We start from the raw sequence: 15,619 nt of genomic DNA, 5'->3' as shown, positions 1-15,619 counted from the left end.
ACGTTTATGTAAATGCGGGAAGAATGAACCAGATACACTGGACCACATTTCTTTTCCTGCAATTATGGTATTAATGCGAGAAGGCGATTGCTGGGTGCTTTGCAGGTGGATGCATCGATCACGGCAATGCCAACTATTCAGGGGTTACTGTCGGATAATAATGATGGAGTTACTTTAGTGGTGGCTGAGCTTTTGTGCTCGGTTTATGCAGAGAGATTGGGCCACTGTGGAGAGGACCAGAGGATCCTAACTGAAAATTGATATATTGTTCTAAAATATTAATTTAATTAATATGTATTTTATTTCATGAAGTCTATAACGTGAATGTTTTATCCATAATTTTGTTCTGAAGCTCCTGAACTTGTCATGCCTAATAAAGGTTATTGATTTGATTTGAGCTCAGTCTTGGCAAATGTAAAACCTGTGCATAGAACAGCTTTTTGTGCCATGTGTTATAAACCTTACATTTACTTCCTCCTTTCCACCCACCACCCGTTTTTCTCTTTCCCCTTTGTTGTAATATATTTTCCAATCTCCAACAATTCACCCCCGTCCCCACTTTCAAGAACACTTCCAAGAGGAAGGTTACAATAAAAACAGAACATGCCACTGAGCCATGACTGTGGCAGCCGTGTGGGTGGCCACCTTCCCACCCTTCAGCGAGGGGAAACGCAGAGCCGGTAGGGTTTGGGGACCATCGTCAGGAATGCTGGTGCTGGCGAGGCATCGAGGTCCTCAGGAGCCACAAGAGGGACCAGGTCAAAGTGTTGCAGGATGGATGTCAAGGCCACAAAGATGGTCATGTCCACCAGCTTCTTGCCAATACAGGCCCGCTGGCCTGCAAGCAGAAAGGGAAGAGTGAGCTCTGGAAACACCTTCCTGGCTGCATCCTTAGAATGGCAAAGCCACACAGGCTGGGGTGGCAGGAAGGGAGACCAAATGAGATGCTAAATTGCAGGGGGGGGGCAGAGCAGCTCTTCCACGCTGTGGGCACAGAATCTATGCCTGTCTGTGACCCCCGTCTCCAAGCAGCCAGAGACTCCAGCAATACATTGGAATTAGGATGAGGCGCAGGAGAACCTGTTTGGCCTGCAAGATTCCTTTCAGCTGTAAAATGAGGGTGCATCTATTTACCTACGGAAAGTGGGATGAAGAATTTGCTCTCCTTCAGACCTCCATTATCATCCAGGAAATGCCCAGGATCAAACAGCAGTGGGTTGGGGAATTCTCTGCTGTCATGCAGCGAAGGCTTCAGAGCAGGGAAGACTGTGGTGCCCTGGTGGGGGGACAAAGAGAGGAGACCCTCCTGGGCTCAAGAGGTTCTTCTCCAAAAGAGAGGGAAGCAGAGAGCTCTGCCCTGCAGGTGCCATTCCAGACAAGGCCCTCAAGGTCTGGGGTCACCCCCTGCCTGGCTCAGGAGGGGCAGCCCTCAGTAACCTCCTCCAGGGACCAGGTGTCTGAGGGAGAAATGACTTGCACCCACCCCAGCCCTGGCCTCCATTCTGGGTGCTCCTGTGCACCTCAGGAGTCTCAGGCTTGCCCTGGTTGCAGCTGCATGGAGGGGACTACTTGGCAGGAATGGCCTTGATTCACGTGCAAAGTGCCAGCTGCACATTTCTGGTGCTGTGTGTTCGGAAAGCCCTTGAGTATGTCCTGCCCAACTTTCAAATCCGCTCCTCCACTATAACCAATACCCAGAAGGCTCCACAGTGTCTGCTGAGGATGAAAGGAAACTGCACACAGCTTTCTTGGTGGCCATTTTAGAGGCCACCTGGGAGGCCTGAAACTGACCTTGGGGATGAAGTATTGCCTGAAGAGAGTGTCCTTTGTGGTTGCACGTGGCAGATTCAGTGGCACAAGCGCCAGGGTTCGATGGATCTCATGGATGACAGCATCTGTGTAGGGCATCTTTCCCAGATCCACCATGCAAGGACTTCGTGATGAGCCAATCACAGTATCAATTTCTTGATGAACTTTCTCTGGGGTAAAAATAGATGAGATGTAGTAAGAGTGAGATTTTGTCAGTGTTTGTTTGTTTGTTTTTTTGCTTGGTTTTCTGTTCCTGTCCCTCTTCTCTGCCCTCTTCTTTTCCAAGCTCCTTAGTCTCCCAACCTAGAAGCCCCCCCTTCTGTCAGGGTGCTGCCTACCTTTGACCTCTGGGTGCTTCATGAGAGTCAGGAGGGCATAACTCAGGGTGAGGCTGGTGGATTCTGCTCCTCCAATGAAAAGGTCTAAGGTGCTCCTCACCAAAGCTTGAAGATCAAACACTGACCAGCTGTTCTGTTTCTCCTGTAGGGAGGTTGGAAGAGACGAAAGATGCACAAAACACATTATTTGCCCAAAGTAACTCTGCCATTACAGGATTCCACCACAAACACCTCCCAAGGATTTGGGGCTGGGCCTGTCTGTCATGTTTGCAATGCAGAGATAAGTCCCAGTCCTGGAAAACTCTTCCTCTCATCCTGTGTGAGGGGAGAGGACAATCTGCCACTTTCCAGGATCCCTCCCCTCAGCACACCCACCCACCCACCCATTACCCAAGCCACCCCCCACTCCCTATGAGGCCATCCGTGGGGGTGCAATGAGAAGCAAAATAAAGCCCTTTGTGCCCCCTCCCTCTGCCCCTGCTGCCGTGGCCCAGCATAAGGTGGGAGCAGGGGGTGCTTTGACCCTGGATGTGGGCTTCCAGAGCAAAACTGTGCCCTGCTGCCCCCTTTCATACAGACATGTTTCCCTGCCACCTCCAGTCTGGGAACGTGGCAGAGAGGCTCTGCTGAACACACAGCCAGGGGTGGCACAGCACCACACGCACTACATGGCACATGGAAGCTGCCCACGGATGGCCTCATAGTGAGACCCAGTGAGACAGCGGATCAGCTTCTAAGCAGGGTGGCCCAGGGATTGCTGCGGACAGGACAGCCAAGGAGGCAGGTGAAATGCCCCCACCTGCTCCATCCTGATGAGAAAGGCATCGATGAAGTCCTGAGGCTGGCTGGGCTTCGTCGTCTCCTGGTGTCTTTTCACTTGCCTTGAGATGAAATGCTTTAACTCCTCTGTATTTTTAAATATCTTCTTGTGAGATCCAGGGAAGTATTCCAGGATTGTCGGGAAAATATTGTACAGCTGTGAAGAGCAGGAGGTAAAGCTCATCATGTGATTCCTGCATTGCAGGGGGTTGGAGTAGATGCCCTTTGGTCCTTTCCAACGCTACAGTTCTGGGATTCTATAGTTGCCTGGCCATAAAAAGAAGCATTTCTTACCATTCTTACCATGGCATTTCCAGTCTGCCTGCCCTATGTTCAGGTTGACCTGAGTACCCCGACAACTGCTCACATCAGCCAGCCAACCTCCCCCCCCCCCAGGGTGGTGCATAGAGTTTACACAGGAGATGGTGCTGCTCTGCCCCCCCCCCCCGCGCAACCTCTTCCTCCTCTGGATGTTCATAGCTCAGCTCTCTGTTCTTGCAGGCTACCTTCCATGCTGGAGCCCAGGGGTGAATTGGCAGGTGGGGGGGCAGGCACTCTGACCCTCTCCTTGGTCAGCTGGAGTCCAGCATCTGAGCGGCTTAAGGGGAGCAAGCAGTTGGAGCTGTTCCCCCCATTCAGCCCTTGAAGGGGGGAAGCTGACCTCTCCAGCCCACATCCACTGCTGAGGACCCACCCTAGCCAGCCCCTCCTGCTCCCCCCACCTGGTGGGCAAGGGGAATTGGAAGAGCTCAACTGATGGAAGCGGGGACTGCCTTTTCAGTGAGACGGTGCAGGCATTTTAGGGAGTTTTCCACAAAGGACCCAAACTGTGTGGCTGTGTGTACATTACCATTTTTTCTCAACTCTGATCAAAGCTGATTTGGGGGGGAAACACATCAAAATGCAGCATTTCATAGGATAGATACAGGATAGATATGGATTGTAGCTTCCCCAATAGGCAGTGAGGATGCCCTGGATGCAGTCTGAAAGGGAGCATGTCTGTCTGTCTGTGCCTCTTGGCAGAGGGAGATGGGGGCAGCAGGAGCAGACACAGACCAGAGTCAGGAAGTGCTGGGGAGGGGGGCACCATCACAGAAGGGCCCCCCCGTGTTCCCTCAGGTGTAGATTATGTGACGGGTCACTTCTTGCCCCACAGGAAGAAAGGAACCTCAACCATCTTTTGCCCTCCCTGCACATCCTATACAGAGGGTCACCCACCAGTGGCCCCTCCCCTCCTCCTGCCTGTGTGCTCACCTTTGTCATTGGGCTGGACTGGAGAAGGGCATTTTCTTGAACCAGGCGGATGAATCCCTGGAACTCCTCATCTTCATAGTCAAAACGACTCCCAAAGGAAACTGAACAGAGGAAGTTGGCAGTTGCCTGGCTGAGGAAGTGAGATGGGTCGAAGGGTCTTCCTGCCAGGGCGCAAACAGGGGCATCATTTTGAGGCTGTGGGGAGATCCCAGCTGCATCCGGTCAGGCTCCCCTCCAAGGCCAGGAAGGGTAAGGGCCCATCTTCAGACCCAAGGGAGAGGACTAAGGATGGCTTCTGGCCAGGTTGGCTCTGCTTTGCCTCCACAGCCAGAGTCAGCAATGATTCTGAATCCCACAAGAGGGACTGTTTTTGCACTCGGATCCTGCTTGGGGGTTTCCCATGGGGGCAGTGGCAGACTTTGGGCTCTCACGTTTCAGTGGCGCCCTATGTGACACTACAATCCACACACCCCCACTCTGTTCTACAGCCTTGTTTTGGCGCCCCCTGCAGGGTGTATCATGCTACCCTAAAACTGCCTCTGATGGGGTATCTGCTTGGCCCCTGTGAGAACAGGAGGCTGGCCTAGACGGGCTCCCCTTGGCCTGATCCCTTCTGCCCACAAGGCCAGTCCTGATCAGAATCTGTCCTGTGGAGCCAAAAAGTTAGCACAGTCTGGCATTTTGAAGGTGGTTGGACTAGAAGACCCTCGGGGTCCCTCCCAACTTCACAGTTCTATGATTCTATGAGCCACCAGCCATTTGCTACTTGGAATAAAAGAAGTCTGCTTGGAGCAAGGTCTGCTTGAGGAGCCCGTAGCACCGTGTGGTCTGGAGGTGAGGAAAAGAGGCCTCCTTACCATTTGTGTTTCTGAGTCTCTCCACCAGGAAACTAGCCTCCTCCTGGATCCTCTCCTCTAAGCTCCTTTTCCCCACCTCCAAGCTGCCCAAGGTGGCAACAGCAAACTGCCGCAGCTGCCTCCACGTCTCCCCGTTGCTGAAGCCAATTCCTGAGGACACGCAGAGAGGAAGGCAATGCATGAGGGGCAAAGGGCCAGGATGCTTCCCCCCCACCGCAGGGCTGTGATGACCCTCTGCCATAAGCTGAGCAGCAGAGGGTGGAATCCCACCATCTCTGTCTGTCTGTCTGTCTGTCTGTCTGTCTGTCTGTCTGTCTGTCTCTCTCTCACACACCACAGGAGCCAAGGATGCTCAATAGGGCAATTAGAGAGGAGGAGAATGGGGCATGTGCAGGATTCGGCCTCATTGCACAGGGGAAAACAATCTGCCTTTCTGATGCCCACAGACTTGGGTCTGGATTTCTGCAGAAAATGACAGCAGGAATGGAGATGGGGGGGCATCCAGAACACAAAACTACTTGGAACAAGGAACTCCCCCAATACTTACTTTCCCCCAGTTCCTGGCCTCTGGGCCTTAAAGCCCCTCCCCCCATGAAGGGGACCTGCGGACCTTAGTCTGTCAAATACCCAGCAGAGACCTAATGGGTGGCGGGGGGGGGGCACTCCTGTGTTGCGTTCACTGCCTTGCATAAGCCACACCTTAGAAAGCAGCCCATAAATATTTTGAACAAACCCATGTGGGCTCTGCCTGAGGGGCTGGAGGCTGTGCATGTGCTGGTATGCAGCTCTTCTGGAAACCAACCTGTTCCGCCGGTTGTTTTAGCCAGAATGGGGTTGTTTCCTCTGGCCCCGAAGGCGTCTCTCTGGGCCAGCAAGGCCTCCTGCGCCACTTCATGCCCATAGAGCACCACGACCCGTTCAGAGCCCAGGTGAATGGTGAAGATGGGCCCATACTTCTGGCTGAGCTGTGAGAGGAGGAGGGAGGGAGGTGGGCAGGCTTCCTTCGTGCAAGCAGAGGCTGACTCTCTGGGGGGGACCCTCAGGCTGTCCCCCAAGAGCCCCGGCCCAGCCTCCAGCGCCACAGGATGTGCCCTTCTGGGCTCCTCACAGGGAGCACAAGAAGAGGGCTGCTTATTTTGGCAAACCAAGTTGATGGACTATGCCGAAATGGCAAAATTAACTGGGAAGCTCAGAAATCAAGAATAACTTTTTTTTAAAATGGGGAAAGTTCATAATTTACGAGACCATTGTAAGCAGGTTAAAACATTAGCAGGATTTTCAACATACTTGTAAAGTGTTACGGAAATTACGGGGGAGGGCACATCTTTAAAGTTGTTAAATGTTACAAATAATATGCATAAATGTATCCTTTCGACTTGACAGCTCAGGGAAGTTACCTAGCTTTAAAAATCATATAAAATCAACTCCTTTGCCAGTTTCCTCCATTCCAATGCTATTTTGCCCTTGAAAAGGGAATCCAGGAAGTGCCCAGTGGTGACAATTGCTGAGCTGACTGCTGGCCAAGGAAAGCTTACCGGCAATCCCATCACCAGACCTGCGAAGGGGTCCAGACATCTATTGTACTCTGGGTGATGGGACTTTAGAGGTGTTTGCCTATGCTAACCTTATGCCTGGGTCTTGCCCTGACATGTCTGCTTATGCTAATCTTGAACCAAGGACTTGTCTGGACATGTTTGCCACGGTTGAACTAATGTAACCCCTGCCTTTCCCTCCCCTTTGGTGACAGATGTAAAGATGATGTATAAGTGATGCTGTGCGAACTGTATCCTGGGGTGTGGTGGGAAGTTTAAAAAGTCAATGTCACCCCATGCTCTGGGTTCAATTCCTCTTTGAACCTGTTGCGCAATATACTTTGGTCTACTCTACGCTATTTGCTCTGGTTGGTGGCTGGACTCCTTCTTTGTTTCGCAGTGACCTGCAGGCTCTGCCTGACGAGCTAGGTGGCTGAGCAGCCTCGCACCTAGATTTTTCCCCCGTAACAAAAGTAATGGAAAGTATGGATAATTTGGAAGGATAAAAATTTGGATAAGTATTGATATGCAGTGGTAAATATTATCATTAAGACCCTTGGAAGGGATGGGAGGAAGTCAGGAAATTCAGAGTGTTAAGGAAAATTCTGGGTTGAGAGACTACTCAACAGCCCAGCTCATCGGGGTACAAGTCCCCACGGGTCCATGGGGTCAGTAAAACATGTAAATTCCAGCCAAGTAATTTGGAGCAAAACAGCGGTCAGTAGACTTAGATCCTTTATCGTTGCGCAACAGGTTCAACAGCCGCGAGAGAACCCAGAGCATGGGGCGACACTGACTTTTAAAACTTCCCACCACATCCCAGGATACAGTTCGTACAGTATCATCAATACATCATTGCTACATCACCAAAATTTCAGAAAGGGGGAGGGTTACACATGATTAACATAAGGAAAATGTTACAGGTAGGTAGCCGTGTTGGTCTGACGTAGTCAAAACAAAATTTAAAAATTCCTTCCAGTAGCACCTTAGAGACCAACTAAGTTTGTCATTGGTATGAGTTTTTGTGTGCATGAAAGCTCATACCAATGACAAACTTAGTTGGTCTCTAAGGTGCTACTGAAAGGAATTTTTTATTTTATAAGGGAAATGTGTCGGGGCACCCAAGGATAGGATTAGCATAGGCAAACACGTGTGGGTCCAAAATTGGCCTCCACAGTCACTTACGGACTCATTGTTAAAACCGTGTTTATGGAAGACAATCTTACTTGGCTATGAGGGATCGCCAAAGAAGAAGAAGACTCAAAAGCACAATAGATCTTCCTTTGCATGTCTGGAGCCTGAGACAAGTCCCGTGATGAGATTTGGCTTCCCTTGGAGACCAATGAGCTCAGCAATTGTCACCTCTGGGCATTTCCTGGGGTAGGAGGTGTGTATACATGTCTTCAAGTTTAGGGAGGTGGCAGAGAAAAGAGTCCTTTTTCCAAGGGCAAAATGGCGTTGGGATGGAGGAACTTTGGCAAAGGGGTTGATTTTATATGATTTATAAAGCTAGGTATTTTCCCTGAGCTGTCAAGTCAAAAGGATACATTCAGGCATAATATTTGTAACATTTAACAACTTTAAAGATGTGCCCCCCCTCCCTGTAATTTCTGTAACTAGAGTAATCTTGATAGTTGGATCTTGAATTGTTTTTGTATGTTTATATATATATTTAAAATCAAATTTAAAGAATAATTAAAAAAGAATAGGACTGCTTATTTTGAGCCAGGTGCCTTTGGCCTGCCTACCTGGGCAGAGTCTTCTTTGCTGGTGGTTCCTGCAGCCATTTGGTGCTGCTGTGAGGAGGAGCTGCTAGGTCAGGGGTAGGCAACCTAAGGCCCGTGGGCCAGATGCGGCCCAATCGCCTTCTCAATCCGGCCCACGGATGATCCGGGAATCAGCATGTTTTTACATGAGCAGAATGTGTCCTTTTATTTAAAATGCATCTCTTGGTTATTTGTGGGACATAGGAATTCATTCACCCCCCAAAATATATATATATATATATATAATCCGGCCCACCACATGGTCTGAGGGACAGTGGACTGGCCCACAGCTGAAAAAGGTTGCTGACCCCTGTCTTAGGTGGTTCCTCTGGGAAGCCTAGAAGGGCAGGACTACCCTTATCGGGCCCCAGTGCGTCCTGCAGCCTCACCACCATGTGTGTCTCCTTGAGACAGGGTGGCAGAGGCACGCTGCAGGATGTGATCCCCCCCCTTGCTCCAAAGCAGCCTCCTGGGAACCCTCACATTGCAAAGTGAAGCTTGGTTTGCAAATATCTAGAGCCTCCTGACTGAGAAGACCAAGAGGGTGAACTACTCAGGCCTCTTGCTGGGCAGGCCCTGGGGTGCCGTGGGGCTCCATGCCAGGCTAGCTTGCCAGCCCCCACCTGCCCATACTGGACGCTGGCTTACCTTCTCCAAGGATCCGGGGAAGTCCTTGGTGTCCAGCTGCAGGATGTTCCCCACCCAGGGCAGGGGCCAGGGGCCTGGAGGGAGCCTCTGGCAGGCAGGTGCCTTCCTCCGAGCTGAGAGGAAGAAGAGGCAAGCAGCACATAACAGAAGAAATATGCCAGGGCCCCCCCAAATCTCCATGACCAAAAACTGCGCTCCACCAGATTGCAGGATGAAGGGAGGCTGTTTATCACAGCCCAAAATATGCAAAGCTGCTCAGATGAAGGTGGGGCTGGGCTGCTAGCCAATCGCCTTCTGTTGGTCTTCAAGATAACAACTGCAACTTTCTGTGGCCAAAGGTCACCACCGGAGGTGGGTGGGAGGCCCTTGAAGGAAAGCCAAGGCAGATGCAGGCACACTCAGCCACCCACAGAGCCTCCAAAACGCAGGACTCTCCTGGCACGTGCAGAAGGTTCCTGCTGGCTCACAGCAAGGTGGGCCCAGCGTGCAGCATCTCACTCCCCCCAAAGTTCCACCAGGCACCTCCCAGGAACACACAAGCCCCAGCCAAAGCTCACTGCTTTGGGGTGTCTCTGCTTCTCTCTTTCACACTGCTGCAGCATCTTTTCTGTCTCCTGCAGCCTGTCCCACTCTGAATTCTGGGTTGTTTTAAGAAGGCCAGGAATGAGTCACAGCACATTTCATCACACAGCAAACCTGTTTCTCCCTTCAGAACAGCTGGACATCTGCTTGCCCAGGGAACTACAGAGACTGACCAACTAGAGAGGTGGTAGCAGGGAAGGAGCTGGTGGCTCACCCTCTGGGGGCGCAGGTCCAAGGGGATTCAATGCACTTCATGGCTTCAGGGCTTTTGCAGTCCCCATGATGTCACCCTCATCCAAGTGACAACCTGAACTTTCCTCACAATTAATTGGGGTTTCCCCAGTCTATGAATAATCTGATGGTGTGGGATCACATCCTTCCCAAGTGTGGACACTGAAGCAGATGCTTCCACATGATGTTCTTGAGAAGAGCCTGCTGGACCAGGTCAATGGCCCTTTCTAGTCTAGTAGCCAAGCAGATGCCTGTGGGAAACCTTCATGCAGGATTTGAGCACAAGAGCAATTCTCCCGTCCAGTAGTTTCCAGCAAATGGGATTCAGAAGGATGGTTGCTTCTGACCAGGATGCATATGTTATAAGAATTTTGAGGTCATTCATATATATATATATATATATATATATATATATATATATATATAATAATTGTTCATAAAACATGTACATGAATGTACAGTACAGGCACATGTCTGAAGCAGCACAGGAAGACAGGCCTTTCTGACACCATTTTGACTCTCTCTCTGACCAGGTGTTCCTCTGCAAGGAAGAAGGGGAGTGGGGGGGAACCTTCTCATTGTCTCAGGAATTAAAGTGATAATCCCTGGCATCCTGATACCTGGGTGCCAGACAAAAGGGTGTGATTAACTTGGCTGGGAAACAGGGAAATGTAAATATCTCTCTCTTTTGTTGATTAGGTTTGGGGGGCAGGGGGCAGGGTCCAGGATGCTCAGATTACTGCCACCAGACCTCCCCTTTCATGATGTACCTATGATGAATCTAGGGAGAGCGGTCTTGGGCTACACCCCTTCTGTGACATATGGATGATGCTTCTGGGGGGTGGGCTGAAACCAATTTCAAATTTCTTTTTAAGGGCAAGACACCTCTGTTTGGGGTCCCTTCCTTGTTCTCCTGCATGAGAGGAAGGACCCTGTTGCAACAGCGAAATAAAAGTGCCTTGCTTCGTACGTCCTGGTTTGGTCTCTGTTATTTGGTGGGCAGGAGACGCTTAAATTCGTCTGTTTGCCTGGATCCTTGGGCTCTCCCTGGGTCAGGATCCATTTCTCTGGGTTCATAGGAACCAGCTTAAATTTTACTTCAATTTGGCGACCACTTCGGGGACCCCAGTTTTGCCTTGAGCTCCGGGTTCACTGGGGAAGGGGAACCCAGCGTGCCCCTGCCCCTTTTGCAGGGGGGTAAACCAACCTCAGGACCCGAGGCACTTGGTAGTAATTGAGAGTCCAAGCGGGACCCCCAGGACGAAGCAACGTAAAAGGGGACAAGGCTGTTTTTCTTCAGGAACCAGTTGGAAGCTGGAGACAACGGGATTCGACTGAAAGGATCGGTCGTGAGTATTAAAAGGGGACACCTTGGGTGAGCTAAGAACCACAGCAACTAAAAATCTATTTCTCCGCTTGGACTATCCTTTTCTACTCTCCTCTTTGGACCTTAGTTGCAGCAAGGCTGCCAGGCACAGTTATAAAGTAGAACTGAGGTCCAGGGCAACAGTCTTTACGTTAAACGCAGAGCTTAGAAAGACTGTCCCAGCTCCCTTCTGCCAAACTGAGCAGAAGTCTGAGCAAACTGTCGCTTTTCTACCAATCTGGGAATCTGGCTATCCCAGCTCTGTTTCCTATTCCTCTGCTCTTAATCTTCGGGTGAAGACGCCCCTCTGCCATGGCGACCCTTGTTGGGTATGACCCATGATCAGAGATTGCAAGTGCGCCCGTTCCTCTTCCTACTTTGTATTCCTCAGTTCCGACCTGACATTGCATAGGCAAGCGTTCAGTAGGATCTGAGTCTAGTGTGTAAGAGGCAGGGAAGTTGCTGTGGAACCCTCAGGCAATTGATGACCAGTGGGAGGGTTCCAACAGGGTTTTAGCTGCACCAGCCGCCTAGTAGTTAGTGCACGCGAACGGTAGGCAGGAACACCACTAGAACGTGGGGGTGAGTCATAGACTCGGGAAGTTAGAGTGTCCAAGGAATAGGGTCGGGGACCCGAACTGCAGTATAAAAAGACAGAAGTAAAATGGGTACAACCCACTCTAAGGAATTCCTTTCCCAGACTCCCAACCGAGGCAAAGCACAACTGAGGCTTGGCTCCGGTAAGGACTTTGAGGATGAAAGTCCACTCCAATTCATTCTCTTAAATTGGCACGAAATCCCCGGGGCGGACAAGCTTGAAGGGAACCAATTGCAAAAACTTTGTAAGAAAAAACATTGGGTCCGATTTACTATGGACCACCCAGATGAGGGGAAATGGCTACCAGGAGGTTCCTTTAACATACAGAGAATCTCCACTTTAAAATTGACCCTGGAAGACCAGTACCCCCTTCAGAATGTTTACACGTTACATGTTGTCTGTTATATGTGTTGTCTGTTAAGTGTATGTGTGTCTGTTCCTTGTGTCTGCTATAGTTCATTGTTCCCCTTAAAGTAAATGAGAGATGTAATCCAGGTTTAGGAAATTAGGGGTTTGTGTTTAAAATTTGGCCATGACACCCACAGACTGCCTTTTTAAAGCACACATAGTTTAAAATAATATAATAATAAGGCAAGCTTGCTTAAATAATCTTATGTAAGGGCTTGATCAACCCAAAAACATGGCAAATCTTTAAAAGAGTGGAAGTAGTGTGTAAAGGTTTGTTTTAAAGAGGCTGTAGAAGGCCATTTTTTCCTCTCCAAAAGTAAAAAGAGGGGGCAGGATGAAGGAAAATAAAGAGTAGTAAGTTTGAAAATGCTTGCTCAATGCTTTGAAAATATTTTGAAACTTGAAAATGTTCACTTCATGAGGTGCGCAAATGTTTGTTATTGAGAGAGGCTCTAAAAGGGAGTCTTTCTCCAAGTGACTAGAGGAATATTGACTAAAGGAAAATTGAACAGCTATTCCAATAAAGGTGATTTGTTTGTCAAAAGTAGAGCTTCCATAGCCAGGAATTGTCTATCTGAGTCTAGTTTTAACTTCAATTGTGTTGGACAGAAGGGTTATTGTTGGGCTCCCCATATCAGTCTCTTAAGAAAAAAACAACTCATCTGCTAAAGGGTTCTGTATAAAGTTGGTATTTTCATTCAAATCTTGTGAATCCTGTATCTTAGAGGGTTAGACTAAATGACCTCAGGGTCCCTTCTAAACCCCATTTTAGAGCTATGTGAAAGGCAATGTGTCTGATGCGGTGATGGGTTGAAATTCAGCCCAGCTCTGCTTTCTGGCAAGGAAAGATTATTGGTTTTCAGAGTTGGAACAAGAGTGTCATTGTTGTTTTTTATGGAGTGATTATATAAGTTTGTATCACTTTGTCTATTAAGGTTTAAAGTTTAAGCACATATGAAAGTCTTGAACATTTCCCAATCTTTATCCAATCTTAAGGTTTGCTAAAGGCTTCTATATAACGTTGGTACTTTTAATCTTCCCCTTCCTTATTTTTCCCTTAGTACACACGTGTGCTTCCGTGATAGGGCATAGCCTGTGTTTCCTTCCCAGTCAGGCATCTGTACTCAAATGTATGTGAATCCTAAGGGCGGTGATAGTGTTGAGATCCCCATAATTCAGAAGGGGTGGACTAGATTACTCAAGCACTGAAAAGTGAGTTTAAACTCTGGTGGCTTAGTGAAATGGCCTGAATTCAGTCAAGCTTTACTCTTTGGTGGAGAAGGATGGAAAGATAGATTTTTAAAGTTTGGCATGAAGAGTTTGAGGTGCCACTTAGAAAGAGGTAGAGATGGTATATCATACATTGAAAATGAATGTCTGGGTTTTTTTCCCCCCCACCATATTGTCAGCTATTTTTTTAACTGCAAAACTCCAGCCAACAGTTCAAGCACATACAAATTCATAATCAAGCAGAATGAGCCTTGACCATCCCTGTAAATAAAGGGCCAGAAATTTTTGTCTGGAATTGGTAAGGCTGAAAATCAACGAGAATGCAAAGGATTTTATGAATTCTGGCTCTATGGCCATTCCCCATACATAAGGGGGCAGAGAATTTAGTCTGCCATGGCTGTAATAAATTATTTAAAACAAACAAACATTTGCAATTTATGAATTCTGACTGGTCATTTACCCATACATAAGGGGGCGGGTCATTGTTCCGCTAATGACTAGAGGGAAAGCACACTAATAATAATAATCCACATTTGTGAAATATTCTTGAATACAAGTCTGCACCCCAAAACCCTGTAGATAAAGGGGGCAAATCGAGATTTATTTTGCCTGGGGTATGAGATGTTTATTTGGTGACTTCATTAGGACTTTAATCTGACCCAACTTTTATTGCAGCTTCCAAGTTAGTTTAAGGTTTATAAGCCTGCTTCTTAAGCAGCAAGAAACAAGAAACAATGTATCAAATTGTATTAGGACTCCAAACTAGGAAAACGAATTTAAACTGGCTCTGAAAACAACAACAACACTGCTATGTTTCTATCTTTTGTTTGAAATCTAACCTTATTTTTAAATCTACTCTTTCCCCTTCCCTTCCTTTATTCAGATGGTAATTTGGTCAAGAGGTTGTTGTTGTTTAGTCGTTTAGTCATGTCCGACTCTTCGTGACCCCATGGACCATAGCACGCCAGGCGCTCCTGTCTTGCACTGCCTCCCGTAGTTTGGTCAAACTCATGTTCGTAGCTTCGAGAACACTGTCCAACCATCTTGTCCTCTGTCGTCCCCTTCTCCTAGTGCCCTCAATCTTTCCCAACATCAGGGTCTTTTCCAAGGATTCTTCTCTTCTCATGAGATGGCCAAAGTATTGGAGCCTCAGCTTCACGATCTGTCCTTCCAGTGAGCACTCAGGGCTGATTTCCTTAAGAATGGATAGGTTTGATCTTCTTGCAGTCCATGGGACTCTCAAGAGTCTCCTCCAGCACCATAATTCAAAAGCATCAATTCTTCGGCGATCAGCCTTCTTTATGGTCCAGCTCTCACTTCCATACATCACTACTGGTCAAGAGGTGCAGCACTTTAAAAAATGGTATAATAGACTGCCGAATCATGAACTCTGTACATGCACAGAGGCTATGTCAGCTTGAAGAGGAAAATAGAGGAGAAAAAGGAGGTTTTAACTAAGGGGCGAAAAAGTTATAATCTGCTCATGAAATATTATTCAAATTTCTTAATTTAAAGCTTTGAACCACTGAGGGAAAACAACCTCATGTGTGTTACTGGTCCATCAAAGTTAAATGGTTGCCAAGTTTCAAAATCTTAACATGCCAGATTCTTTCCACAGGTATAAATAGCAGAGTACTCCTACTATATGTCTGTCTCTTGAGTAGTTTATAAATTAATTAAGAGGTTCAAGGTTATGCTTTGCACATGAAACTTAAATTCTAATTTCCTTATGTAAAAATAAATAGATAAAGAACCATTGAACCATCAACTGTTTAGAAGCTGCCAATTCTAGTTCAACATGCAAAACTTTTCACAGCTCTCCCACTGTATACCTATACATTTTAGGAACAACATTTCCTGACAAGATTTTCACATGAAATAATTTCCCCCTTCCAGCAGGATACTGAGATTCAGGGTGCGGAGAAATTCTTTCAGAAACTTAATGCAAAATTATCTCCCAATGGGGGGGGGGGACATGCCACCTAAACAAGCCCCCTCCACACTTGGAAATTCATAGAAAATTGCTGTCTACCAGTTGACAGACTATGCAAACAAAAGGCTCCATTGTTCTTTCCTAGCAGGTACTCAGGATGGATACTTATCTCCCATTTGCATTTCACCCTGAAGCATTACCCTACGTTAATATAACCCTCCCTTTTCTAATGTAGCAATGATTGAGTG

At 48.0% G+C, this 15,619-nt stretch overlaps 1 protein-coding gene across 2 annotated transcripts; it reads right to left on the bottom strand.

Moving 5' to 3' along the window:
• Window positions 1-270: 270 nt before the first annotated feature.
• LOC118075172 (cytochrome P450 2H2) lies at window positions 271-9,615 on the bottom strand. 2 transcript variants are annotated; one of them, XM_035107367.3, is made up of 9 exons: window positions 9,024-9,615; window positions 5,880-6,042; window positions 5,078-5,227; window positions 4,221-4,381; window positions 2,947-3,123; window positions 2,148-2,289; window positions 1,792-1,979; window positions 1,135-1,276; window positions 271-838 (listed from the first exon to the last, which is right to left on the bottom strand). In XM_035107367.3, the coding sequence occupies exons 1-9, from the start codon at window positions 9,201-9,203 to the stop codon at window positions 657-659; spliced, it is 1,485 nt and encodes a 494-aa protein (XP_034963258.3). In that variant the 5' UTR covers window positions 9,204-9,615; the 3' UTR covers window positions 271-656. The 2 variants fall into 2 exon arrangements, with proteins under 2 accessions (XP_034963258.3, XP_088531016.1); XM_088674890.1 differs by lacking the exon at window positions 5,078-5,227 and having other exon boundaries at window positions 509-838; window positions 9,024-9,336.
• Between the last annotated feature and the right edge of the window lie 6,004 nt (window positions 9,616-15,619).

The sequence above is a fragment of the Zootoca vivipara genome, chromosome 1 (genome assembly GCF_965207765.1).
Source record: "Zootoca vivipara chromosome 1, rZooViv2.hap1.1, whole genome shotgun sequence".
NCBI lineage: Eukaryota > Metazoa > Chordata > Lepidosauria > Squamata > Lacertidae > Zootoca > Zootoca vivipara.
Note: the sequence above shows the minus strand (reverse complement) of the source record. Positions and strands in the feature narration are given on the sequence as shown.

Excerpts from the sequence above, each read along its gene's own strand:
- LOC118075172 (XM_035107367.3), bottom strand. The coding sequence starts at position 9,203 with ATGGAGATTTGGGGGGGCCCTGGCATATTTCTTCTGTTATGTGCTGCT. Across the intron at positions 6,043-9,023 it reads TCCCCGGATCCTTGGAGAAG|CTCAGCCAGAAGTATGGGCC; the intron begins GTAAGCCAGCGT and ends CTCCTCTCACAG. Across the intron at positions 839-1,134 it reads CTTCATCCCACTTTCCGTAG|GCCAGCGGGCCTGTATTGGC; the intron begins GTAAATAGATGC and ends TTCTGCTTGCAG.